At 49.4% G+C, this 24,054-nt stretch overlaps 1 protein-coding gene across 5 annotated transcripts in view; it reads left to right on the top strand.

Annotated features, from left to right (window-relative positions):
- Positions 1–24,054, top strand: part of HEG1 (heart development protein with EGF like domains 1) — a 51,667-nt gene that overhangs the window by 2,595 nt on the left and 25,018 nt on the right. For 3 of the 5 annotated variants that reach the window (XM_041409583.1, XM_041409555.1, XM_041409592.1), the window contains exons 2-10: positions 15,618–15,884; positions 16,881–17,108; positions 17,492–17,764; positions 18,923–19,231; positions 19,632–19,949; positions 20,395–20,709; positions 21,594–21,902; positions 22,573–23,127; positions 23,479–23,820. In XM_041409583.1, coding sequence (XP_041265517.1) covers positions 15,618–15,884; positions 16,881–17,108; positions 17,492–17,764; positions 18,923–19,231; positions 19,632–19,949; positions 20,395–20,709; positions 21,594–21,902; positions 22,573–23,127; positions 23,479–23,820 — 2,916 coding nt within the window. The remainder of the gene's footprint in view (positions 1–15,617; positions 15,885–16,880; positions 17,109–17,491; positions 17,765–18,922; positions 19,232–19,631; positions 19,950–20,394; positions 20,710–21,593; positions 21,903–22,572; positions 23,128–23,478; positions 23,821–24,054) is intronic. The other 2 variants (XM_041409565.1, XM_041409572.1) reach the window with 2 other exon arrangements.

Genomic DNA, 24,054 nt, shown 5'->3' with positions numbered 1-24,054 from the left:
CGTGCGGCAAGGGATCAGGGTAGGAGCAGGGCTGCCCTCGCAGCCTCACTGCCTTCCTGAGCCTGTGCCTCAGCCTGCATCTGCCACCCTCCCTGCCAGACCCTCTGTGGGCTTGTCTGCTGAGACATGAGGACAGATGGCTTTAGCCCGTGTTTATAATGCGGTCTGAGCCCAAGGAGAGTAACACAAGAAAAAAAAAAAAAGGTGAAGTAGGAAGCAAGAAAGCTGGTGACAGTGAAGTTAAAGCATTATCAAATCCCTCCATGAAATATCTTCTGGCAGCTACTTCACACGGGCACTGAATGAGCTGAAGGGCACTGTCTGCCCCCAGCCCGGGTCAGGACAGCGTTTGGTACAAGCTCTGTCCTGCAGCTCTCGGTATTTCAGGTTTCCCATCTGTGAAATGGGAATAATTCCAGTGACACCACAGGGACAGCAGAGGTAACACTGAGCCCCTGACAAAGTCACTATGGCTGGGGTCTCCCTGTTCCTGCCGTGTCCCTTTTCCTGCTACTTCTACCCATACAGGTGCCCTGCCACAGTGCCCAGCACAGCACGGAGCCGCTGGCAATGGGCTTTTCTGCCATCTGTGTCTGTCCTTCTGTCCCTGCTCCCTCTCTCCCATGGCAGGTGCCACCTTTCTACGTGGCTTCCCTGGTGGGAGCCCTGGCAGTGAGGTGTGAAATTGCCTGAGAAGGAACCAGCTTTAGTTGCAGCAGAGATTTAGGCTGGCTGCTGGGAGAAACTTTCCAAAACTCTTAGAAGGGGTAAACAGTCTGTATTTATTTATGTATAGTTTTAACTTTCTGTGTGAAACTTTCTGTGTGAGGAAGAAGCAAAGTTAGGAGTGAGGAAAGAAGATGCTGAGGATGTTTGTTTGCACAAAGATATGGTGTTGCCTCCAAACCCAAACCTGCCTCACATTTTGCAGTACGTATTTTGTGGCTCCTGGGGGCAGAAGTCCAGCTCTCCCTGCAGCCACACTGATGAAGAGAGGTGTAAGATGCTGCTCTCTAGCTTCGATGCAGTTTCAGGTGACTGTGGGTGGTGCAGGAAGGATGCTTCCTCCCCCTGTGGTGCAGGGACAAGGAAGGATTGCCTCCTGTGCCTCTGCGTCGCTATCAAAAGGCTGCAGGGTTTTCCTGTCTCAGGAATCTTTGCTGCTCCTCTGTGAGCTCTAAGTGGATTTGGTTGGTGGGCTGTGAACATGAACTCCCCTGGGTTGTATGGATTTAGCTCTGCTCCTTTGGGGTACATAATATAAAGCAAAAAAGAAAAGAGAAGGAAGAAAAGGCATTTCAGAAACAGAGGGAGATTGGAGATCAGCTTTCCTGCCTGTTCCCCATGTCAAGCCCTGGAAGGTAGCAGGGGTCACCCACTGAGCAGCTGGGTTCACATCAATTTGTGGAAGTGCTTGATGTGGTATTTAAGTGCTAAATGAGTAGTCTGAGGGATAACTGTGTGACCTGGCTGGCAGGGAGCACACAGTGATGAGTATTGATTGACACCACCGTGCGCAGCGACCGCATGTGGAGATGGGAGCAGGCAGTGGGAAAGGGGAGAGCTGCCCACTACTGGGCTCCCCATCACAAACTCTGATTTCTCAGTCCCAAACCACCAGTGCCAGCCTGTGCCCATTCAGCAGCTGTTGGCAGCGTGTTCTGCTCCAGCACCACCACAATTTTGGAGGGGTAATTTAACTTCCTTCGTGTTTTTCTCGTGGATGGGGGGATGAGGGAGATGGGCTGTTGCTGCCACGTTTGCAGGGGCTGGTGCCAGCCTTGCTGGTGTGTGGGTGCATTCCTTAGCAAATATTCTTTTCAGTATCAGAAATTGCAAATACTGATCTGTTTAGAGGAGTGTGGAGTTTCTGGGGCAACTTGTTTCCTTCACCTGCTCTTACAGACACCAATTTTTGGGCTGCCAGTCAGAAACTCTCCATGACTGAACTCTGAAGCTGCTGTGTGTGCTCCACCCTCCCTCCATTCTCCCCATCCTGCTCATCTGCAGGGAGCATGTCAGAGCTGCTGAGACTGTCTCCGTCACCATCACATCTCTCAGAGGTGGCAGAGGATTTTGCTCATTTACCAGAGGGGTTATGATGCCAGGCTAGAAAGGCTGTTAGTTTTGGTGGTCATAGTGAAAATGAATGGATGCTGCCAACCGTAGCTGTTCACCCGAAACGTAAAACATGAAACTTTGTAGCATCAGTCTGCTTGAGTTGGTTTTAATGAAGCATTCATCCATGCTAACAAAATAACCCCAGCAGAATACAGAGCTATTTCAAATAATAAGCTAATCAAGCCAATAAAACCTGTCAGTCCAGCGACAGTGTTTCAGTGCTGTGATGCAGAGATTAAGGCAGCACCAACGTGCACAGCACTTCTGGAGCTGCTGCCAGAGGAACCTCCTGGTGCCACTGTGGGTTCCCCATCCATGGGAGCTGTGTGCCATTTCCAAAATAAGGATAGCTACAGAGTGGCAAGGTTCAGCTGTGCCTGAGCCTGCTGACTTTTTGCAGCACAGAAATACTGTCCTTCTGCCACTGTCTGTGCCATTCCAGCCACCTGGATGCTCCAGGCAGGGCTGCAACCCCTGAAATACCCCCAGAGAAATAGTCTGGAGATGGATAGATTGTAGATAGTCAGTTTGGATTCCCAAAACCCTTTGGATTCTGGCTTTCCTTCCTCATATAGTTTCAGATGGGTTTCTCTGGTATGGAGGGGTGAGGAGTCTGAGGGTGTCAGGATATTTCTAGGCAGACAAACAGCACTGGGCTGATCCTCTCAGATGTGCACAGAGCTCCTCGGAAAGAGGCAGGGCCAGATCCTGGCACCTGCTCTGGTGTCTCTCTGCTGTTGAAATGGTGCAAAGCAGCACTGGGGCAGTTTGACCAGCTGGAGTGTCAGAAGGTGCTCCAAGTGAATCAAAGGCTGGTAGTTCAGAATATTCCCTTGAAAATGCTCAATACAAAATCCATATTCTGTAGCTTGTCATGAGGCCCGAATACCACAACCACTGGCCCTGTTATTTACATTCAATTGAAGATGTAGGTCATACAATAGGTTTTTTCTCTTTCCTGAATGGCTGAACACAGAAGGCAGAATCCAGTTTTCAGTGGCAGCAGACCTGATTACAAATTCAAATTTTTTATTTCTTTGAGCAGTTTTTGCAACATTTGTATTGTAATTTGCTGTTTCTGTAAATATGAGAGGTTCATTTGCTGGGATATTCATCCAGAGGAGATGCAAGAGAGCTGCAAGCACAGGAGTGGTGCAAGAGTGAAGTCTGTGGGTGCCTCTCAGAAGGAAATGGTTTTGTCACATCTGGCACCTCTTCTTTCTCACCATTTTCTGCATACATGCAGCTGATGTGTATGCACCCATCACCATATATTTTTTAATGCCCAGCTGTTATATATATAACATCCTGCTGCTTCAGCAAGGGGCACAGTTCATGCAGAGTCTGCGTTCATCCTTTCAGGCTGAAATCATTCACATCTGAGGACAAGGAGAGAATTTTCCCACCCAAAAGGGAAATGATGTTGCATTACTGAGCAACCAGCCCAAGTAATAATATAATCTTAGAAAAATGCAGTTCCCTTGAGTAAAGGAAGCTCTGTAAACTTCAGCTCCTCCAAGCTGTTAGTGTAGCTGTTGCCTGTGCTGTAGTAATGCTGCTGTCAGACCTGGTTTACTGAAGTGCTCTGGAGAGAACAGGGGAAAAAGGGGATAGGAACCAGCTCCTATATAAAATGAGAACCTCTTGTAGGATCTGAGTACTGTAGGAATATAATACATGTTTTAGGGCCTTGGGTTATATCTTTTATTTGCTGTTAATTTGTTTTTGTCTCATCTGGGTGCTGGAGAGGGTGATGGCCACTCATGGTCATGAAGACTTGGAGAAGGGACAGGCAGAGCCAGGCTGAGCACGGGGATCAGGTAGAGGAAGGTAAAATGATGCAAGGTTTCCACTCACTAGGCTCAAAAGCCTGTGGTTTGTTCTCTTCTGCTTGCCACAGGATGTGTGGCATTAGTGTGTGCTGTGGCTTATCTTGGGCTCTGTGGGTGCTGAGTGTGAGCAGGTCCCAGGCCGAGGGCTGTGGGGATCCCCCTTGGTCTGGGTGCAGCAGCTCCCCAAGCTGGGCACTCACTGGAGCCTTCTCTACTGAAGTGCTGGTCTTCACAAAACCTGTCGGAACTTACTGTGTTGGAGGTCTCTGCCTTCCAGGCTAATTTGTTTTAATGTATAAGATCAAACAAAGCTGTTCCAGGAGCTTCATCCCTTCAGAAACCAGTATGAAATGTGTGAGATATAAAAATGTAATTTAAAAAGTGCCCAAAATGCATAAACAGGGTGTAATAATCTACAGACTGTTGCTGCTCCTGTGCTGCTTCCCCCACCCCTCTGTGGCTTTGGATGGAACTATTTCAGTTGCCTCTTCTCTGTGCAGGCAGGGCTGTTGAGGAGGGTTATGTCTGCTTTTGCATCTGCTGTGCCCTTGGCTTGGAGTCATTTGATAAATAGGTTTGCAGTTGGTTACTTAAGCATCTCCCAAGCTGCAGTCAGCATCCCAGCTGTGGGCGAGGGAGTACTGCTGCCAAAAGTCAGGATCTGTGGCAAGAGCCTCCTAAGATTTGGCTGTCTTTCCCTAAAACCCCAACTTCTGGAGTTGTCATTACAGGAGAATCACTTGGAGGGGTAGAAAAGGAGCATCTGGCTGTTGAGGTGGTAGATAAAAAAGCCTGGAAACTATTAGCTGCAAAGCTAGGAGTCACAGAAGAAGCCCAGGTTGGGTTTATTTAAAAACACCACTAGCTCAAAGCTGGTCTCCAGAAGCTTTTGTGTCCAGACAGAAGGGTTTTTTCAGACACCCCTGCTTGGCAGGGCTCTGCCACTGCATCTGCAGGAGAAGTGCAGCCCTCTGCACCATCCTGCTTTGCTGGGGGAAGAGAGGGAGCACAGCAGGAATGCCTAGGGCAAACCCAGTTGTTCTCTGTCCAGCTGTCTGAATACCTGGTGCAAGCACCTTGACCTTGGTGGATTGACTTTCCACTGGGAAAAACAAGCTCAATCTGCCTTGTCACTCTCTGCATGGCCATGGAGCTGGGAGGACTTTTAAAACAGCTTCTGCATCATTCTCACTGTGCTCTGGCTGAGGGTGATCATGTCACTTGCCCTGTGACCAAATGCTGCAGGTCCTTCCCTTTGCCTTGCAGTGTGGACACCCCATCTTGGGCTTCCAATCCGGTGCTTGGAAAAAGTCCTCTGGAAGAGCCATGACCTTTGTAGTTCTTTTGCCAAGGCAAACATGGAGATGTTTGAGGGACCTTTTACACAGTGGTTTGATGGCAACAAGACTCTTGCCTCTGAAGTTTGGGAGAAAATGACCTTTTCTTTTTAACTCTGAGGTGAAGTCAGTGGGAAAGGAGTGAGGAGGAATTTTAGGTGGTTTGATAGAAAGGCATGCAGACTGTGCACAAAGGGTTAATGCAGCAGGGTTATCTGTTGTCCCAGGGGTACAGCCCAGGCTGCATTTCCCAGAAGACATGGAGTTGCACACACACACTGAGGGCGTTTTTCTCAGCATTTTTCAGCACGCTGTGATGGCAGAGGTTTTGAAGGCTGTTACAGGATCAGTCTGACCTCTCCCCTCTATAACCAGGCAGACACTGTGGTAATTTCTGCTACCACAACCACCCTTAGATCCCTGTGAAATCTCCAGAGCATGGAAGAAACCCTGTGCAGGCATTTTGGACTGATGGACAGGCTTCTTTGGTTACTGGTAGCAAAGGTGGTCTCTCTTTTTTCCTTGAAGAGCGTGCTGAAAGGCACTTCTGCATCTGGAGTGACAAGAGGAATTTAGATCTATGGAGCACAATTATTCACGTCACTGCTTGTTAGGATGCTGGTGTTAACACCCTTCCTCTTGTGGAAAATCTCTTAAGCCCTGAGGACTGATGTGAAACGTCACGCTCTGGTGAACTTTGCTGAAGCAGGGATGAATCACACTAACTTTGGCTTCAATATATTGTCCAAAAGATACCTTCTCTGATGGCCTAGGAGGAGGGTTCTGCTGCCCACCCACCCAGTGTGTCAGGATCTGTTTTGGGAGGAGGACAGCACTTTCTGGAGTATGCATAAATTGTGGGGTTGATGTGGGAGTTTGGACATTTGAGGGGTTTTTCATTTGGCTTTGGTTTTGAGTGCTCTATAAAAGCAAAAGGCAGGTCTGTAAGAGATCTCAAGACACTTCCCAAGGGATCTCAATGTATCTCCTCCCTATCTTCTGGGATCACCCAGAATGGTAGATAAATATACCGCTTTTTTTTTTTAAATGAGAAGTGTTTCACTGCATCTCTGAATAACTGTCCTGCTACATCCGTGCCACTATAGGTAAGCAAACACTTTCTTATCGGGGAAACTGTAGCAGCTGGTAGTTAAACCTTCTGCAAAGAAATATCCCAGACAAGTGTTGGCCAGGTTTGACCCTGCATTACTTGTAAGATCTCACAAACTGACAAGGTAATTTAGCAATTTGGGGAGGAAATGCAAAAGGTAACCCTGTCTATTGAACTCCTTTCTCTGCTGTGATGGGAATGATTTCCAGGAGTGGAAGCATCCGCAGACCAACTGCGCATGATTTGAGCTCCTTGTCAATTGGAATCAAGGACCCTGATTGTGGAGCATAATGCTGCTCTTGTAATTCAGCCTTTATCTTTGTGCTGGAGCTGGGTATAATTGTATCTGTGTCTGGAGGGACAAGGAGAAGGGTTTCAGTGGCTGGTGCTCACAAAGGCATCTTTAGAAACCTCCTCATCCCTGGTACAAGCTTGGTAGGGCTTAAATGAAAATACCCCTGAGTAGCTTTAGACATTTGAACAGTCATCATTGTTTGATTCAGATTTGGTTACAGGACTAACATCTAAATGTTAATTCTTTTTAGGACATTATCAGCTCTTTCAGCAAATGCAGAATGGGGATGCAGTATTAGACCGTCAGCCAACCCTGCAGATAAAGGCCCTTTGAAAGGATGTTTCTTAGGAGGAAACATAATCAGAGAATGCAGAAAATCATGAAGATGGTCTCTTCTTAGGAGCAGGCAGCAAATATGATGCAGGAAGAAAAAGCTAAATGAACCAGGAGGCTTTTAAATTGGGGAATAGGAATAACAGCAATTTTGTGGCTCTGAGGACAGTCCCCAGCATGCAGAGATTCTCATCACCCTGTCTCGCAAAGTGCTGGTACACCTGGAGATTGTAGGGTGTTGGATAAGCTGTGTCACACCTGGGTTAAGACTGAAGCTGGTGGTGACATGGATGTGCCAAGGCAGTTGATGTGTGGTGGCTCTGTGCTGGGTAACCTGTGTCTGTGTGTGGGCAGGTGGGTTTGGGGCACAGGTTTCTGTCCTCTCAGTCTTCTGTGCTGCCTTGCTCACCACCCCATGCCCATATGCACCGAGGCAGGACCTGACCTGTGTCAGGTTGATGTGACCGGACCACAACTCCCTCCGAGCCCTCAGTGACAGCTCAGAGGGTGACAGCCCAGCCCTGCCCTTCTCCAGCACCCATTCCCACTGCTGCCCACATTCAAAGAAGGTGTCTATTTTTCAGCCTCCCTGAAACATGTGCAGAGAGGCACTGGAAGTGGTAAATCCCTTCCCCTGTTCTCGGAAAGGAAACGTGTGGCTGCAGAGGCAGTGGCACGGTGGTGGCTGTCGGGTGGGACCTCTGTCCCAGCTGTCCCAGGCAGTGCTGCTCCTCTGCTTGTCAGTGGTGACCGGTCTGCCAGTGCCCGGGGGAAAGACCTGGCTCACCCCCTGGAAGAAGGAGGGCTGGCGCCATCCTGAGCGCTGCCACCGCTGCTTCCGGCGGCAGATCGGCGCGGTGTCATCTAGGAAATGCGATTTAGATCATCATCCTTTCGCAGCCGATGGGGGAAGGGAGGTGGGGGCCCTTATCTCTTCTGGGGATTCATTTCTCTTTAAGCTGCTTTGGTTTTTTTGCCTGTTTGCCTTTTTCTCCATCCCTTCACAAGTCTCAGTGCCCCTTGCTGAAGGGTAGGAGCCACGAGAGCATCCATGGTTCCCGCTGCCATCACATCGTGCCCTGCATCCTACCTTCAGCTGGGTGTCAGGCTTGGGCTACCTTCAGTTTTCCCCTGGGATGGGGTTGCATTTTGCTGGTCTACATGGAGGGAAGAATCCACTGAGCCTTGTGTCTGCGTGTCACCAAATGGCACCTACCACTTGGCAGTCTGATTTTCCTGCATCCAAGAGGGCTCCTTATCCTTCTCATCCCCACAATGCCCTTGAGAAGTTGCTCAATTCCCAGGCTGGTCATCGTCCCTGGTGTGACTGCCAGCCAGCAAAGCTCTTTGGCATGTGCTTAATGTTAAGCACGGGGAATAGTTCCCTGGGGAGCTCTTCTTAAGTGCATTGCTGGAGTGAGGCTCTGGTCAAGACACCTGGACCAAAGCCCACCTGCGTCAGTGAGCAGCATGGCTTGGCCCCCAGGGACTCGTGACAGCCCCTGGCTGCTCCCAGTCTCACCTCTCAGCATTGCAGCACCCTTTCCCTACTCCTTCCTCCATCTTCCCAGTATTTACTGCCCCTTCCTGTGCGTAGGAAGCAGGTCCTGGGCTCAGACCACTTTGGAGCAGAGTTTTGTTTCCAGAGTGGAATGTGAAAACAATCTTGTTTTCACCTGGGTCTGCAAAAGGCTGAGTCCTCAGCCCCTGGGGCAGGTGTCTTTTGCCACACATCTGCTTTGGACTGTCTGGCATCACTTCTTGATCGGCATTGAGGTTTTGTGCAGAAAAATCTGTGCTTCAGCCCATAGTCCTTGTGGTTTTGAGTAAAAACCCAGGTGATTACAAATACCAATCGTTTGGGTGCTTCTTTCCCCTGCAAGATCTGTTTAAGTCAAGTACAAGTCACTGAACTTATATTGGGAGTAAATAAGCTTCATGGAACAGCTTTGGTTATCATGAGGTCACACAGAATGAGCTAATGCTCCCTTCTGGCCCGGAAATTAGACTTTCCAGACAGCAAAATTTCATCCTGCAGGTTCTAAGCCTCTAGCACCCTTCCTTACAGGGGAGCCCAAGCCCCAGGTCTGTGCAGTGCTCAGCCCCTTATCACCAAGCCCAGCCCTGCTGGGGGCAGGGTTCCTATATTGCCAGTTTCAGGCAGCTGCTGGGGGTGAAAGCCATCCAGTGGATTGTGGTGCCCAGCTGACAGGCCAAGGGCAGTGAACCTCCCCACAGCACATTGAACTTGCTGCCCTGGAAATATTGACCCCTGTGAGATTTTCACAAGCTGCAAACGTTGCAGACACATTCCAGGTTTCTGGAAGTATTTGTGTGAGAGGTCTGGAGAAAGAGCCACGTTAGAAATGAAGTTGTGTGCTTGCAGAAGCTGACAGCAGCATGGTCCTGCTCCCTCCAGCCTCACCAGCCTGTTTCTTTCCACTTCACCAGCACTGTACACACCACCATAGATTTTTCTCTTTTTTTTCCCCCCCATCTTTTTCGCAGCCAGGATGTTTTTTCTTGCCTTTTTATTGTTCCAGTGACCTAGCAACTCCACTTTGGTGGAGTCCTGCCAGGAGACTTCCTCCCCAAGCCGTCTGATAGTCTCCAGCAGCACTGCCCTCGGATGGGAGCAGAAGTTAAAATGACACCAGGCTGGGTCCCTGTGTGGCTTTTGCTCTGGCCTCATGAGTGCTGGTGAGGGCAACATTGCCTTCCCAACTAGAAAAGCTTCCATGGAGCTTTAAAAATCTCAGAAAAAGGAAGGAGAAGCGATGTGTGGGTGATATTTTCTGTAATATTTCTGCAGGACATTATAGAAAAGACTGGGGGGTCTTAGAAGTGAATTTGGTGATGCTGGGATTTAGCATTTGGGATCTATGGTGCAGGCAGGGTAGCTGGGGACATTCCAGCATTGTGGGATTGCAGGAAAGGGGATGGAGAGGAGGTGTGAGTACTCAGAGAGCTGTGCAGTTAGGGAGATTTATTTTGGCTTGGTTTTACTGATGTTTACTAAAAACAGTAGAAAATAAATTCCTTTGGTAAGTGCTTCTGGGACCTGTCAGCTGGGGCTGCCTTCGCTCTGCCCTGGGCCTGCAGGGGCTTTTCCCACACTAGTGCTGCAGGGATGCTTCCAGGGCAGAAGAGAAATGAGCTGTCAAGCAAGAAAATATGGCTGAGTTTGCCTTGCTGCTCAAGAAAGGCTGTCAGGACACTGGGCCTGGGGCACTGGAAGTTCAATCTCCACTGGATGGATGGATTGAGATTTTTACTGGAGCCTCAGCATGGTTATGGGTTTTTTAGCAGTATGGTAAGTCATGGCTTATCTCTGTTGGAAGTGGAATTTTATATAAATGTGTTTTTCAAAGTCGTGATGATAAACCAGGACTTTTTTTTTTTTTTTTTTTTTTTTTTTTTTTAATTCAGTTGCTAAAAGCTGTTTAAAAACAAAAGTCTATGAAAAGCAGTTTGAGGAGCTGCCCTGAGCTATGGGCTGGTGGTTTTCAAGCAGCACAGGTGGTCCCATGGATCTGTGTGGTCTCAGGGATCTGTGGATTGAACCAAACTGCCCAAGAAAGATAAGAAGCTTAGGATTTCATGGGCTTGAGCAGGTGATGTGGGAGTCTGCACCTCCCCAGGGAAATGTTTAGGACACCAAAACTAAGAGGCTGTAAACCTCTTGATAAGCAGAACAATATCCTGTCCCTGCACTGTGCAGGTTTTATCCCAGTTGTGGGCACTCCATATGCATATATCCTGTGCTTTTGGAAAGGATCACAGATGTCTGTGTACTCTTTATTTTGGAGAACCTGTTTCCTTGCTTTAGGGTACTGCTTTTAAGAGCATTAATTTAATTTATTTTATTTTTAATGTAATAAATTATTTTAATTTATTTTTTTTTTCCCTAATTGCATCTCTGAGCATCAGGCTCTGGGATGGCGAAAAAAGGTGGAGGAAGCAAAAATGGCCTTTAGCATCCTCTGAGGTTTTACAGGTCCTGGAGGGGAGGGGGTGTGGAAGTGCAGCGTGTTTTTGTGTCATAAAGCAGAACTGCAAGCAGGGTGCTGTGGGGTGGCACTGGAGTGTCTGAGGATGATGAGATGTCCCCAGCCCCATGGGCACCCATGGCTGGAAGTGGCCAGGTGGGCATTAGCCGTGTGGACCTTGGCACTCAGAGCTTGCAGGGGCTGCTGCTCCATTAAACCCCCATCACTTTTCTTGAGCTGACATATTAAAGCTCTAGGTACCTTTGCTGCCTGCATAAATCCTTCCTATTATGGGTAAAACTACTGAAGGTCCTGTGAATTGCTGCCTGGGGGCCAGTGGGGAGAGGACGAGGAGCAGAAGCACCAGAGCCAGGGAATGTGTCTGTAGGGTACTGCATCCAAACCAACCCCACAAAAGGGTGAGAGGCTCTGGCAAGGCTTCTGCACCTCTTCTGCTTTTCCCCATACACCCTCTCTTGCCACCTTTCTTAATCCAGACTGAATAAATCCTTGTATTGATATAAAAAAATTTAGCAGAACAGGGTTGACTGCATGTAGTTAAAAACCTCTTGCATTTTTCCCGCACTTAGTGCACACGAGGGACCTTCCCCAAGCAGTATTATCAGCGTGTTTACTCTCAATTGACCCATCTCAAGTATGAAATTTTTTAAAGCTCCATTTCAGCCCCCGCTGCTCCCCCCGCCTTGAACTTCTCCTTTCAGAGCAAGAACAAGGAAGGAAATCGAAAATCCCAGAGAGCCCTGGACGGTCCAGATTTAGGGCTGTAGCTTTTGTTCGCACAAACTCGCTTGGCTCCTAACCGGCCTCCACCCATGATCCCGACATCCGCAGCAGCCGCTCAAAACAGAGCCGGGAGCGCGGAGCGCGGCCCCGGCAGGGAGCGGAGCCGCCTCCGCTGCTTCTGCCGCGCAGCCCGCCTTTCTTCCCAGCCTCTTCCTACAGCCAGCCAGGAGTTTTCTGAGTCGAGATGAGTTTTTTCTCCCCTCCGCGAGCCTCGGATGATGTTAGGATTATGCAACGTTAACAGATGTGGGGTTTATAATTATAGCTGCCTGTCCTCGGGAGGAGCCTGCTGCGGCTCCACGGGCGCTCCTCTCGGCACGGGATGCTCCCGGGGTGGCCTGGCCAAACAGCCGCTGCATGGGCGGCTCCGTTCCCATCCTGGCGGGAATGCTCCCCAGGGAATGCCCACCCTCCCGACAGGGATTGCTCCGGGCGAAGGGCTGCTCTGGACAGCCGATCAACTGCACTTCGCTTTCCTTCTGTGCGAGCTCAGGTTAAATTTGTGTTCCACAGTCAAGAAAGTATTTTTCTTGCCCTCGCGGGGAAAAATCCTATCTTCAGGGAAGCAGTGGGGCTGGGATAGCTTGCGGCGTGCCTTGGCTGGCTGCAATCTCGTGACAAACGCTGCCTGTGGGGATGCTGCTCTCCTGGCATCAGCAGGATACATCCCTCCTCCCCCCCTGCCCTGAGGTGTCTGTGTGCGATGACAGTCACTGCAGAAAACTTGCATCATTGTGCTTTTTGGTGTTGTGCTGACCCATGATTGAGTTGTGAGCATCACCTAAACGCTGTCTTGGTAGCAGCCATCTCTGAGACAGAGCAATGCCTGTGCTGTGTCACAGATGGAGACAGAAAATTGTTGGCCCAAAAGAGATTTTTCAGGAGTCTCACAAGGTAGATCTCCAACTGGGCTGCCAGGGGCAAGCCCAAAGCCTTGAGAAATCAGCTGGAACTTGATCTGTTTGTCCTGGCTGAGCTGTGTAACTCGGCTCACAGCAAGCCACGGACTTGTTATGCTTGCAAAGAAAAAGTAACTCTGAGCCTCGACCGTCTGGTGAGCATCACTGCTAGTTTTCACTGGGAAGGAAAACACCAGTCCAGTGGGTGGCAGGGTTTTGTGCTGGAAGTCAAATATTTCTCAGTAGCTGTGGTTATGTGAAGTTAAACCGTGCAAAGCTGTTGGCAGCTTAGGATGTGACGAAATTGTTAGTGACAGATCAGTACCTCAGCTAAAGGGCCACTCTGCCTTAAGCCTTTAATGCATCGGGGAGGCCAGATGGTCCCGTGGGGAATTTTTTGGAAGAAGTTTGATCTTGTCTGTCCGCTCCAGAGGAGGGTCGTCTTTGAAGTCTTAATTTCTGCAGGCAAATGAAAGAGAATATTGTGGTTTTATCTTGCACTTCTGGTAGGCTTGATGGATGTGAGATTTCATGTCTATTTTGTTGAACAACACAGTTTTTTTGGGGGGTTTCCTTACTACATGCTGTGGGTTGAATTTTCCAGCTTAGCTTATGCTCTGCACCCACTGATCTGGGGAGCTGAGCCTGTGCTAGTATGAGGTTTTCCTTTCTGGACCTGGTATACCTTGCAGGGCAGAGTTAAAAATGCCAGATGACTCTAAAAGCCTGTGTAAATAATACCTTCTTATTCAACCCCTCCACTGCCCGGCTGCACTCAAAGCAAGGTTTGCTGGCGCCCACAATAAGGGGAAGGGTTTTGCTTCAGTTTATTCCCAGCATCACTGCAGAGCCAGAAGATAGAGCGCACTCTGAGGTGGATTTGCAGGGCAAACAACCACCAGATAAGCAAACATCACTGTTTTACTTTTGAACTGGTCTCATTCAATCAAGGAACATAGCTGAAGGCATTGCTTGCTGGCATTTCCAGGGTTGCTTTTTAAGAAGTGGCAATGAAATGCCTGCTGCAGTGTGATGCTGTATATTTTAGCCTGCCTGTCCAGAGCCCTTGTTGACAAATGAGTTGGCAACCTGGGAAAGCAGATTTCCCTCTGTCTATCCTCATGCCCTAAGGGTTTCTTTAAGCATCAGCTGCTTTGCCTTCTCCCTGTGCAGCAAAGCTGGCCACAGGCTTTCCAGTCAGCATGGGCTGCACAGCTGAAAGCTTTTAGTGAGAGGGGGATGGACAGAAATTCAGTGCACTGCCCTCCAGCACAGCCACATTTTTTGGGGCTGCTATAAATGGACTTGTGGACTACAATTACAGGCTGGGTATTGGCTTGCAAATGAACACAGCAAGCATCCCCTGCCACTTCCCATCCCCTTGTCCAGCTGGTGAGGACCACAAGCTTGTCCCACGAGACAGGCGGTGGCTCGCAGTGGGCTCTGGGTGGCAGTGGCTGCTCAGCATCGCAGCCACTGTGAGGGCTGCCAGTAATGGTACCCCGGGGGCTCTGCTCCACCACAGCTCTTTTCTGCTTGGCCCACATGGTGCTTAGACTCCCAGGATGAAATACAGACTGTCCTACCTACCCTTCTGTTTCTTGGTGAGTTCCCACTGAAGGTATTGCAGATGTACAGAGGACACCACTTCTGAAATTGCCTCTGTTGGGATACAGCAACTCCAAGGAAGACATGCAAGATAAGGAGGAGGTGTCCCATAGGTGTTTGTCTTGGACACACAGTTTTCTTACAGAAAGTATTTTGAAGCCCAGAACAGGTTTAACCTTCAAAATCAGAGTTTCTGGGCTGGCTGACTGACTGCCTGCATTTATCTGCTGCCTGTGGATGCCGTGCACATGACAGCACAGGTTTAACCTTCAAAATCAGAGTTTCTGGGCTGACTGACTGCCTGCCTTTATCTGCTGCCTGTGGATGCCATGCACATGACAGTGACTTTTGTTGTAAGGAGGATGGACAAAATGAGGACCTTACCCTTTCAGGTTTGGACTTGCTTTTGACTTCAAAGCTTGTTGTGGGCTTTGAAGGTCATCTGAGGCTGCAGTGCCAGCCAAGCCTTGGGACTGTAACACAGATGGTGGCTGATGTTTTTTGTGTGAACTGATATGCAGTGAAATCCTCACAGGTACCATAAGCTGAAAACCTGGATTTCCCAGACCACCACTCACGCACAATCTTCTTCTTCATCTTGTTTCTCATGTTCTGGTAGACATTAATGTTAGAAGTGCTAAAATATCTCATCACTTGGGGTGCTTTGGCACCTGGGCGGGCCATGTAATCCACACCATGCACTGATCTCCTCTGTCCCCAGTGCTGCACTGTGGCTGGCTGGGTTATACTGACTGTCCTGAGTGCCCTGCAGCTCTCAGCCAGCTCCATGCCAGCTCTCTGCAGGCGATGGGATTTGAGGTCAGGTGTCCAGCAAGCACTGGCCAAGTGGAGAGAGGGGAAGAGCTGTGGGGCCTCTCCCCTCCCATCTTATTTCAGAATGGGGCACATGGGCTGTGCTGGGCTGTCAGCTCTGGAGACCTTCACACTCTTGCCATGGAACCTACACCACGAGTACTTCCAGTTATTTAAGACTTTCTTTTTTCTCCTTTCAAAATTTATTTCTCCTAACATAAAAAAAATCCTGAGTGTACTGAATTGAATTAGTCTTTTGCACGGAGGTGGGTTTTGGTATTTGGTCCCACAGACCAATCTAGTTTCCACTGGTGCAAATCCAAAAATAAATTTCATGTCTGTGTTTTGATTATGCAAAATTTTTCTCTAGTGTAAGTAAATGAGCTCAGAGCCTGGCCTTGGTGTTACTGCAGTGAGCTGAGCCTGCACATCAGTGCTGATGGAATCTAAATTTTTTTCTTGTCTTTTCTTTTAGTCATTGAAAGCAGCCATCAGGAGAGAAGTTCAAGCACAGAGATGAGGACTCCTGGTGCTCCTGTGGAGTTGGTGATGATGCTGGCTGGGAGCAGGGAGTGGGCATTGCTGCCTGTCAGGCACGGGGCAGTGCCAGCAGCAAGCAGGGCCACAGGGCACCCTGCCCCCCCTGCCAGTGATGGGGATGTCACCCCTCCAGGAGCAGGAACCCCAGAGAACCCATCTGCTGGGACAGTGACCCACGTGCTCAGCCACAGCCATCCTCCCGGTGAGTTTTATGGATGTGGGAGTTCCTGTGAGCTGTTCCCAGCCCATGGACTGAGCATAGCCAGTGGGTTAGGAAGCATTGCTGCCCCACAGCTAGAAATGCAGATTTTTGAGAGAAATTCAATCTCAGGAAAGATGGGCTTTGTTTTTTAGCATTACAACACAGATGATTCTCAGGAGCTGCCGCTGTTTTTCACCACTCAGCAGTACCCAGGGAGTCCTGCCCATCCACTGAGCTCAGGGGCTGTGCAAGGAGTGGAGAACCCTGGGCATCCCCACAACTTCTCCCATCAGGAACTGAACCCCATTGCAAGCCCAGCCTAGGTTGTAAGAACTCAGCTTAAGGATACCTGACCAGCTGTGATGATGATTTGTGGCTGAGGTCCTTACATGGAAGTCCTGAAAGTGAACACTTATTTTTGGGCTTGTTCATAATCTTCAGTCATAAGTAAACCAATGTACTCTTTCAAACATGAACTTAAATCAAGGCCTGTTTCTCACAGCAGCAAGACAAAGCTGTGCTGATTGCCCTGTCCCCACCTCAGTTTTTTTTCTTAATATCCCCAATTGAAATAAGATATAAGCATAGAGTCTGTCTTTAATTTTTTTGATTCCTTGTTTTTGTTCTCTGCTTAGGGACTAGAATGTGGAGCTGGCATGCCCAGGCTGCCAGCTGTGGGCTGTTCTGGCACCAGATCCTTACTGCCTTCTGCGTTTTTAATGTCTCTAAAAAAAAATCTATTTCTTTTGCCATGCTCAAATGAAGACATTATTTAAAATGCCATTATTTTTTGGCGACAGAAACCCTCTGTTCCCATCAATCCCTCCTGCAGTTAAACTGTGCTCTATTAAACAGAGGAAACATGAGGGATGCAGCTGTGACCCTTCCTGTTGCGTGCGGTAGGGCTGGGTACCACTGCAGGTGATGCTGCTGCCACCCAGCTGAGACAAGAGAACTTTTCCAGGTGAACGTGACCCTCTCCCTGTTGCTTTCCAGACCCTGGAAGCCATCACCCTGCTGCAGGCAGGCTGGGGAGAGGCACGAGGGCTGTGGCTTTTGCCAGCATCCCTGCAGCTGCCGAGGGAACGCCGCCGGGCTCGGAAGCCGTCAGCAGCGATTCCCCTGAGGGGACATGGGGAGGGCACCACAGGGTCTGGAACGAGTCAGGGCTTAACACTGTGAGGACAGTGCTGCTACCTTCGTCTTCAGAACCTCATCACCCAGGTGAGCCATCCCAGTTCAGCCCAGGAACATTGGGAAAGTGTTCCAGCACCTGGGAACAAGGTGAATGCTGTTCTCCAGAGCAGCCAGCATTGGTTAAGCCTTGTTCTCCTGTATTGTAGAGCTTAGAGCTCTCCATCCTCACCATGCACTCAGGGCAGTTTACTGGCTTGCTTTATGCACAAGGATGGAGAGAAGAATCCATGTGGCTCCTCCTAGCACTCAAAATTATGAACTACTTGGTGCAGCTTCCAGACACAAAGTTCCTGTAGGCGCAGTGCAGACAGGGGACTGAGGGGCAAGGGAAGGGTGGCAGTGTGGAATGGCTCAGCAGGCAGCTGAGCCCATCTCTGGGTCCTCATCTGCTTTTCCCCGTTGCCTTGCAGGCACTGACAGCCTCTCTCAACCTGTGAGCAGCTGGGTGGGCACAGAGCTGGGCAGCAGCCCTGCCGTGGGCGCTGCAGCTGCTCCAGCCAGCCCCTCGGGGAGCAGCCCCAGCACTGCCCTCCCTGGCTCCCTGGGACAGCCCCAGGCCTCCTCCCAAGCTTCAAGTACCCAGGCTGGTGCAGAGAACATCACGCTACACCCCAGGGGTGTTGTGGGGAACTTCACCAGCCCTTTGCTGACTGCATCACCTCCCACGGACAACGCCTTCGGAGGTGAGCTTCGCTGCTCTTTGTTTCATTGTTTTGAAAAGCCATTTTATACTATTTGCTTTCTTGAAGCAGAGGAGATGCTCTGTTTTGCATGTGCTCTGTTTTTTATTATTTGGATGGTTAGCTGAAATTCCCTGCTGAAAGCAGGAAAAAGCAATGGAAAAAAATAATTTGATCCAACCCCCCCAGCATTTTCCACTTAAAAAAAAAAATAAAGTTCTTTGGATGTTATCACAGTGTTTTCTGCAGGGTGGATGCCTGCAGCTGTGAAATATCTTCACTGGACCAGTGCCAGCTGCAGAGCAAGGTCAGCTCTGAGCCCTGTCTGACCTGTGCCCAAGTGGTGACAGGGTGGGCTGGGAGCTCGGGATCCCACACTTGTGGCCACACGGGGTGGGTTTGCCTTCAGCTAGACAGGGTGAGATGCCTGTGCTTAACAACTTGCTCAGGGCAGCAAACCTGAGATCCCTGCGCTCCATGGCTTCCCCTTGCTTGCTCTGCAGCAGCCAATTTCTGGAGTTCCCAAAAGCAGAGACTTTGCCCAGCTCCACACAAACGCTGAAAACCTCAGTGTTGCTGAATCCTTATCCTGTGCCAGGGCTTTTCAGGAGCAAACAGATCTCCTGGGTTCTCACACTGACACATCCCTGTCCTCTGTCACAGCTGTTGGGAGCACCACTGGGGCTGCAGGAAACCTGAGATCCAGTGTCTGAAGGACAGTGCCCCGCTGAGCCCTGGGATGTGTAGTGAGCTGCAGGCTGATTTGGGAATGTGGCTGCGCTTGGGTTTCCTCCCTTTGCTGTCTGATGCTGTGCTTAAGCCCCAAAAAAATAAAAAGAAAAGAAAAAAAAAGCCTGAGCCTATTTTCAGCAATATTAGAGCAAAGGTGGGATTTAAAGGCAAATCCCTGGAGTCCTTGTCCTGTGGGGTTTCCTGCTGTCTGGGCCGTGCCACCCTCACAAAGCCTGGCAGCAAGCCCTGGGTTTTGTGCGAGGTCTTCCTGCGGTGAGGGGAGTCCTGCCTTTCCAAAAGAGCACTTTGTCCAGATTGAAAACTTCCTATGCTCAGTATCTGTATGTGCGCCGTCAGCATCTGGGAAGAAAATGGATCCATCTGTTTATAATTTCATGTGTATAAATCCATTTTTTTATTGTACTGTAGGCGTTGGAAGCAGCTACCAACCATCCAAGAACTCAGCTACGGAGAGGTTCGGTTCGGATTTCCCCACCACCGGCACCTCCATTTCCACAGCAGCTGCCAAGGGCGGAGGGAGGACATTAAGGTCTCTGCCAGCCAGCACCAGGCTGGTCACCATGGCAGAGATTTCCACCTTTGGGACTGAAATCACCAGCTCTTCAGCCCAGAGCCAGAGCCCTGGGGTGTCTGTGGGTGCCCAGGGTGATGGAGGCAGAGGTGTCACAGACCCGTTGCTCTCAGGCTTGCTGCCCGTTTCAGGAACTTCTTCCACAAGTGAGTTTTGATAGATAGCTCAAAACTCTTATTTAAAGACTCTTTATTAACAAAATATATCCTTTTTATTTTAAAGAAAGGAGGAATAATATTGTATTTGGCACATTCTGTACATTTAAAAACATTTCACAGAAATGAAAGTATGGATAAATATTATTCTTGTTGGAAGGGGAGGATAGATTTTCCTTGAAAACTTCCAGTTGAATTTTGCAAGCCATAACTTCAGCAGTTCCTATTTAGAGACCACTTTTCCCCTGTCTTAATGATTTCCCAGTATTAAGTATTTCCGTATTGAATATTCACACATACATTGTCTACATCTACTGACAGTGGGATGAAACCTACCCAGCAGTTTTTATTTATATTTATGCAGTTTTGTCTTTCTCTTCTCATTTTTCAGCTTTTAGCAGCGATTATGAACCCCCCAAGAGCATCCCAGGTGCAGAAGAGGCGACGCTGCGCTTGGACATCCAGGCTGCTGACGTGTCCAGCATGGCAGTGGGGACACTGATGTCCCCAGAAAATGGCCACACAGCTGGGGTGACAAGGGACTCTGCCACCAGCAGCAACCCCACAAGCTCTTTGGGTGGGACCTCCTATTCCTTGAGGACTGGGACACATCATCCCAACAGCTCACGGGAAGCCACTGGTCTCCCAGGCCCTCCCGGGGGTGCTTTGCTCACAAGCTCCCTCTCTGCCTCTGAAGGTCCTTCCCGAGGTAAATTTGTTAGTTTGAAAGCTGTCTGCCTTGGGGCTGGATGAGATTTCACATCCCTGTGCTGTTTTTCTTCAGATATGGTCATCAGTCATTATTGGATACATGGATGTTTTTATTGCTGGCTGCAGTGAGCTGGCAGTGTGGGAAGGGGGAGAGTGGAGCTCAGCTTTTGGGTAAAAAAGTGAAAAACATTGATGGCCTCATTACTAATGAAACTCCTGTCCTGGGAAGAGCATTGCTAAGGGATACTGCTGGTCTGTGGGGTGTGGGTTTGAGATTTTTCATGGGTTTTTGTAAGGCACATGTGCCTGTACTGAAGAGATTCATCTCTTCCCAGAGAAACACCTTCAGGTTCTCAATGGGCAGTGTAGAAATGGGTGCTGAGCACACAGCTGTATGTACAGCTCTGTATGCATATATCAAACCTGGTTTTATTGTGTCCTAGGTGTAAGCAGCCACCGACCCATGGCAGAGAAAACCTCCCTCAGTTCCTCTGCCACCAGCACTCCCATTTCAGCCACGTCCAGCAGTGCTGGGAGACCACCCAGGTCTGCCTCGGGCAGCAGCTCCTGGGCAGCAGCCAAGGGCTCCACGTCCAGCAGTGCCACGTACAGGACCTTGGGAACAACCCAATCCTTGTCCACATCTTCTGGGAGAGAGACCTCCAGAGCTCAGGGGTCCACAGGAATGAGAGATTTCACTGAGGTGGCAGACTCTCCTTTAACACACTCTGGCTCTCCTTTGGAAGGTCCTTCTCCAGGTGAGCTCATGTTAGAATTGAAATTTCATTTTTCTTACAAGCCAAAGGAGGACTTTCTGCAGCTTGCACTTGCCAGACTCTTTCCTGCTATGTAGAATATACTCTTTGAAAGGATGCAGTGCGATTTTGTGTCTGAAATTATTCAGCTCTTTCTTGACCAAAAAAATGTGCTTTAGATTTTTACAGAAAGGGCACATGTGTGGAAAGTTTCATTATGCCAAGAAAAATAATTAACTTTCAAATCACAGTCCTATTTTTACTGTCTCCAGTTGCTATCTCCATGTTACAGACAAGAGAACTAAGCAAGTGAGGATTAGATCATGTCCCTGTGGTCCCAGAGATCAGACTCCAGTTCTTACCTTCTGTCCTACTTCTTGGATCATGCTGCTTCCCAGAATTTGAACCAGCTCAACACATTTAAGACAACTTTTCGTGTGGTCTCTGAGGTCCTTCATGCTGCTGTTTGGTCACAGCCCCCACTGTGGTTCTCAGGGGTCTGAACCCCCTGATCCTGTTTCTTCTCTAAGACCTTCACACTGCTCAGGGTAGTGCCTTGTCTGAACTGATTTCCAGGCTTTTCTGGCTCATCACGATATTTGTTCTAGCAGCATGGAGTGCACTCAGGCACATAATGGTGAAATCAAGTGCACAGCATTAGTATTTCAACAGTTTTTATATAATAGCACTTTTGTCAGCGTCACACTGTTTTTTGGAAGACAAATTTTTGTAGGAAGGATTTACATCTTTGGAAATTGACATCTCATATTTTCTGCTTGTGTTTGTGTACTGTACTTGCTGCCTCTGGGTGCTATTGGAAGAAAGCTCATTTTTATTTATAGTTCCATATGTGTAAAAATGTAAATTGTTTCTTTATCACATTTTAGCTACTGGAAGCAGCCATGTGTCCTTCAGCATCCTGTCAACAGAGAGAAGAGCCAATTTCCCCACCACCAGCACCTCCGTTTCCACAACAGGCACCAAGGCTGGAGGGAGGACATTAAGGTCTCTGCCAGCCAGCACCACCCTGGCCCAAACAACAGAGGTTTCCACCACTGGTACTGAAAACATCAGCTCTGCAGGCCATTCCCAGTCTTCTTTGGGAACCCAGGGTGGTGGTGGCAGAGGTACTGCCCTGTCATCTGTGACCCCATTGCTCACAGGCTCACCATCTGCTTCAGAAAGCACTTCCCCAGGTGAGCTCTGACCACACATCAGAAACCCACCTGCATGGAGAGGGAGGGCTTGCTAGATCGTGCTGGATGATGGCATTGGATGTTACAAGTGAAAATTTCAACTTCCAGAGAAAAACACATTATCTGTTTCTTGCATTTAGGCACCAGGAAAAGCCAGCCTTACTGCCAGAGCAGTCTCGAGATTTGCTGTGTTTTCAGGGACAGCACAATTTCAAGGCTGCCCACTGGCCTGTGTTTATACCAGCAGAAGCAGCAGCAGTCATTCCTGACTCCCACCCGGGGGTGCAAAGGCAGTATTTACTGATCCCATACAAACCTGCCATGCTTTCTTTCAAGTACCAGCGGTTTGGGTGCTGTGTAACCTCCCCTCACTCATTGTGGGTGCAGAGGTGACAGTGTGGGTGTCTGGCACCGGGAGCAGTGCCAGAGGGTAGCAAACCCAACAGTGCTTCCATAACTTGTTCCTAGTGCCCTCTCTAGGGTGCCCTGCTGTCAGCAGCTCCTCTTAGCACGGGAAAGAGCTGTCCCTTCACACTTAGCATTTTCTGCAGGATTGGATTTTCTGCCACGTTCTCTCTGTGTCCTCAGCCTGAGGCTCGTGATGGAAGAGAGAACACCTGCTTATTTATAATTTAGGGTGCATAAATCATTTTGCTTTGCTCTCTCTCAGCAGACAAGACCTCAGCAATGGGAGGGCACCTGTCTCTCGCCAGCACACCCAGTGTGGTGACAGCTGCCACCAGTGAGGAGAGCAGCACAGTGCCTGTGTTGGACACCCATGGAGCTTCCAGTGCCACAGGGAGCTCTGCTCCCTCTCCCCCCCACACCAGCACCCTGGACACGGTCCTGCTGTCCTCACCAGCAGCAGAGCCTGGGACACAGAGCCCTGTTTCACAGGGTGGGGCAGGACTCAGTGAGCTTCCAACAAAGCTGCTGCCTGCGTTTTCTCCCAGCGTTTCAGTGCCTTCACCTTCAACCACACTCTTCATCCACAAGGAAGGGACGTCTCAAGACCCAGGCAGCCGCAGTCTGTGGAGCACAAAAGCAGAAAGCCTCACATCTCATCTGGACACAGCTGGGGACACCCACACTGGCCCTGTCCCGTCCTCCACGGCATGGACTCGAATGAGACATGTGTCATCTGGTCAAGCAGGGTCCCCAGAGCCCAAGGTCACCCTTTCATCCAAGGTCTTCACCTACTTTTCAGCTGCTGCTGAACCTTCCAGTGAGTTTTTCTGAACTTTGGGGTAGCGTTTGACTGCCTCTCCCTTGCATTCTCTGTGGGATTGGTATGACACAGCTGTTGCAGGTGTCATGGGCGGCATTTATAAGTGGTCCTGGTTCTGCCCTGTGGTGTTGTATATCTGCAGCTGCTGATGCTGAACAAGAAGGGTCTCATTCTTGAGACATGTAGCTTGTTGCTGGAGGGCACATCGACTGCCTGTCTGGGTTGGGGTGATAATTACAAATAACATGAACATACCATTATGACTCCAGTGGTGCCGATTCCTCAATATTTGGGCCTGTCTGCTCTGAGATGATAAAATCAGACACCTGCTTTTCAATCCTTTTCCAGCTATTGGCAGCAGCCAACGCTCCCTGAGCAGCTCAAGTGCTGGGAAGAGGATGTCCAGCCCCATCACCGATCCCGTGTACAGTTCATCCACGTCTGCGGGTGCTGAGGAGAGGATGCTTCTCTCAGTGACAGATGGCACTCTGGCAGCTGGCATGGAGAGCTCTTCTTTCCCTGCTGGAGCTTCCAGCTCTCCAGGGCCATCTGAGCCAGCATTGCTGGAGCAGGGCAGGACAGCCAACGCCTCCACCAGCAGCGGGGGTTTCACAGGCTTTGCGACGGAGACGGTCTTCGTACGTTCTGCCAAGATACCTACTTACTCTTCTTTCCAAAACGATCTCACAAGTAAGTTAATGTTTTTTTGGTGTACATTTGGGGGGAATTCACATTATCTGTTTTTTAGTATGTCGTACATAAGGTTTTCATTAATTACTACATTCAATACCACCTGTACGTTCACTCAGGGGGATGTTTCCATCAAAGGACTCAAAACCAGACCCCACACAGATGGGAAACCATTCCAGAAGTGGAGCCATAAACCCTCCTGTTTTGATGGCTGCATTTTTTTTTGCACCCTAA

The sequence above is a fragment of the Onychostruthus taczanowskii genome, unplaced genomic scaffold (genome assembly GCF_017590055.1).
Source record: "Onychostruthus taczanowskii isolate IOZ18803 unplaced genomic scaffold, ASM1759005v1 scaffold10, whole genome shotgun sequence".
NCBI lineage: Eukaryota > Metazoa > Chordata > Aves > Passeriformes > Passeridae > Onychostruthus > Onychostruthus taczanowskii.
The sequence above is the reverse complement of the archived record's forward strand: the minus strand, read 5'-3'. Positions and strand labels throughout refer to the sequence as shown.